This window comes from Cricetulus griseus, chromosome 3 (assembly GCF_003668045.3).
Source record: "Cricetulus griseus strain 17A/GY chromosome 3, alternate assembly CriGri-PICRH-1.0, whole genome shotgun sequence".
In the NCBI taxonomy this organism is placed as follows: Eukaryota; Metazoa; Chordata; class Mammalia; order Rodentia; family Cricetidae; genus Cricetulus; species Cricetulus griseus.
In genome coordinates this window covers 99785638-99788860 of record NC_048596.1, presented here as the reverse complement: position 1 = coordinate 99788860, position 3223 = coordinate 99785638, and the positions used below count along the sequence as shown (strand labels likewise).

Here is a 3223-nt window from a genome sequence, read left to right as displayed (position 1 = left end):
AGAGACATTCACCCCCCACCCCACTACAGACTCACAAATGTACAAAAAAAAAAAAAAAAAAAAAAAAAAAAACCCAAACCAACACCTTGAGACAAATCCCAAAGAAAAAAGTAAATGACTTAATTGACTGAAGAGCTCTGATATTCCCAAAAGGATCAAATAGGACATGGAAAAGACAGCTCAAGTTCATACACAGTACTTAACACAACTGCAGTTACATAATTATGTCATTGTTTGCTTCGTGCTTTCTTTGCCACAAGACTTTCATTCCTATGAGGTTAAAATCTCTATCCCATCAACAAATCTACATCTACCATGTGGATGACACGTAGTGTTTTATATTACAGGGTACCTCTGTGGCTCTTACGTCATGTTTTTGCTATGATGTTGATATTACAAGTGCTTTAGTCATGCTTGATTTAAGGAAAGAGGGAGGTACCTGGCATAGGTAGGACTGTAGTACAAGACAGAGCCTGTCATCCTTCCTCTAGAATTGACAGTATATGATTGGTTATCTCAATTAGACAAGGACCATTATGTAATTCTCATCCCAGAACCTCGGTTCTTCTGTTTACAGGTGGGTGTGGGAACCTCCTGAGCATCCATCTAGCTTTAACCTGCCATGGAGAACAAAGCCTGCAATGGGTCAGGGGACTCTCAGACCATCTTCTACCTTACAGGCATCCCCTCTCTGCAAAAATACCTCTTCCTTCCTGTCTTCTTCCTCTTCCTCCTCTTCTACCTGCTCATCCTGGTGGGGAACACCCTGATCCTGGTGGCTGTGGTGACAGAGCCCAGCCTCCACAAGCCCATGTACTTCTTCCTAATCAACCTCTCGGCCCTGGACATCCTTTTCACCACAACCACAGTCCCTAAGATGCTGTCGCTATTCCTGCTTGGGGACAGATTCCTCAGTTTCCCTGCCTGCTTCCTGCAGATGTATCTCTTCCACAGTTTCTCCTGCTCAGAAGCCTTCATCCTGGTGGTCATGGCCTATGACCGATATGTGGCTATCTGCCGCCCTCTGCACTACCCTGTCCACATGACCCCACAGACAAACACTGCACTGGCAGCCAGTGCCTGGATCACTGCCCTCCTCCTGCCCATCCCAGCAGTGGTACAGACCTCCCAAATGGCATTTGGCAGCATTGCCTATATCTACCACTGCTTCTGTGACCACCTGGCTGTGGTCCAGGCCTCCTGCTCAGACACCAGCCCCCAGACCCTCATGGGCTTCTGCATCGCCATGGTGGTGTCCTTCCTCCCCCTCCTCCTGGTACTTCTCTCCTATGCCCACATCCTGGCCTCAGTGCTGCGTATCAACTCCAAGGAAGGGCGTTCCAAAGCCTTCTCCACCTGCAGCTCCCACCTCCTAGTGGTGGGCACCTACTACTCATCCATTGCCATAGCCTATGTGGCCTACAGGGCTGATCTGCCCCTGGACTTCCACATCATGGGCAATGTGGTGTATGCCATTCTCACCCCTGTTCTCAACCCTCTCATCTATACCCTGAGGAACAAGGATGTCAAGGCAGCCATCACTAAAATGACGTGTCACCAGGATCCAAGGAATGTTGGAAAACCCTGAATTTACACCAAATGGCACAAACTGAACTTTTTCTCATAAACATGAACAATATTAGAAAGGAAAATGTGGAAAATTCACTCAGCTAAATAATCAGAACACTAATTCTCAAAATATGTTTCCTCCATTGTACTTTTTTCTTACTCTAGAAACTAAATGGAAACGATTCTTGTTCTGTTTTTAAGCTGTCACTCTTAAATTTAACAAGACAGTGACTATAACTGGGGGGCTGGTGGTTACAGTCCCATAAATCCAAAAATGTTGATTTCAGAGACTTTTGTATTTGGCTGCCAAGTAAATTCTATTCCTTTGGATCTACTCTCAAATTTTCTGAAAATCCCCAGTTTTTCTGACACGTAGCTGTGACTCACTCTTGCCCTCTTTGCAGAACTAACCACTTGAAAACACCTCTTAAGGGAAAAATGGAAACTGTTAACTATCTTAGCTGACCTAGCATTATGGTCACCTCCAGTATTCTAATGCCAGTCCCATAGGAGACTTGCTTGCTGGACCCTGGTGGGATCATAGGAGTGGAGCACATCCCCCAGTCCACTTAAACTCAGTGGAGGAGCCTCCATACACCTGCTTGGGCAAGAAGCACTGCATTTCTTTTAATTCTCACTGCACACTACAGTTCCCTCACCCATGACCTTTGGTGGCTAAGGAGGACATGTCTCAAGGTAGTCTACAGTTTCTACATCTAGCATTCTTCCTCAAAATATAGTCTTGGTTATTCTCTCTATTTAGAGGCCAATTCAGGACCTATATGCCCTTCTCCTGTAGGAGGCTTCTTCCTTCCTTCCTTCCTTCCTTCCTTCCTTCCTTCCTTCCTTCCTTCCTTCTTTCCTTCCTTCCTTCCTTCCTTCCTTTCCCCCTTTCTTTATTTCTTTCCTTTTTCCTTCCTTTCTTTCTATCTTCCTTCCTTTATTTTTCATTTAATGTGCACTGTTGTTTTGCCTGCACATATGTCTATGAAGGTGTCAGATCACCTGGAATTGGAGCTACAGACAGTTGTGAGCTGCCATGTGAGTTCTGGGAACTGAACCCAGATCCTGTGGAAGAGCAGCCAGTATCCTTAACCACTGGGAAATCTCTCCAGCCCCTGGAAGTTTCATTCTAAATATCTGTCAGTTCTGTTCATCTAGGAAAACAAAGAAAAGTGTACAAAGTCTTTGGGTAGTAAGAAGTGGGGACCTGTATGCTAGTCTCTTTTCTGGCTTTTCCCACACAGTCTCATTCCAGTATCTGGAGTTTCTGTCCATCACATCTCTCTAACCATTTTTCCATCAAGGAAAACTCAGTGTAGATGGGAACTCATTATAGCTTGACACAAACCTCAGCATGCCTGTCATGATGGGATCTCAACTGTGGAATGCCTCTATTAGACTGCTGGCATTTTCTTGATTGGTGTGAGAGAGCCCAGTCCTCTGTGAGTAATGCCATTCCTGGGCAGGTAGGCCTAGGCTGTAAAAGTGGCTCAGCAAGGCAGGAAAAGAGAGCTGGTCATCATCACTCCTCCATGACCTCTGCTTCAATTCCTGCCTTCAGGTTCCTTGCTTTGAGTCCCTTGCCTTGCCTTCCCTCAATGATGGACTGTAAACTGTAAGCCAAATAAACCCTTTCCTCCCACATCCTCCC

At 45.6% G+C, this 3223-nt stretch overlaps 1 protein-coding gene across 1 annotated transcript; it reads left to right on the top strand.

Annotated features, from left to right (window-relative positions):
- The first annotated feature begins 622 nt into the window (after nucleotides 1-622).
- Nucleotides 623-1588, top strand: LOC100762766 (olfactory receptor 2AT4). The gene has a single exon (XM_027407954.1). It carries the CDS (start codon nucleotides 623-625, stop codon nucleotides 1586-1588), a length of 966 nt encoding a protein of 321 aa, XP_027263755.1.
- Nucleotides 1589-3223: the final 1635 nt, after the last annotated feature.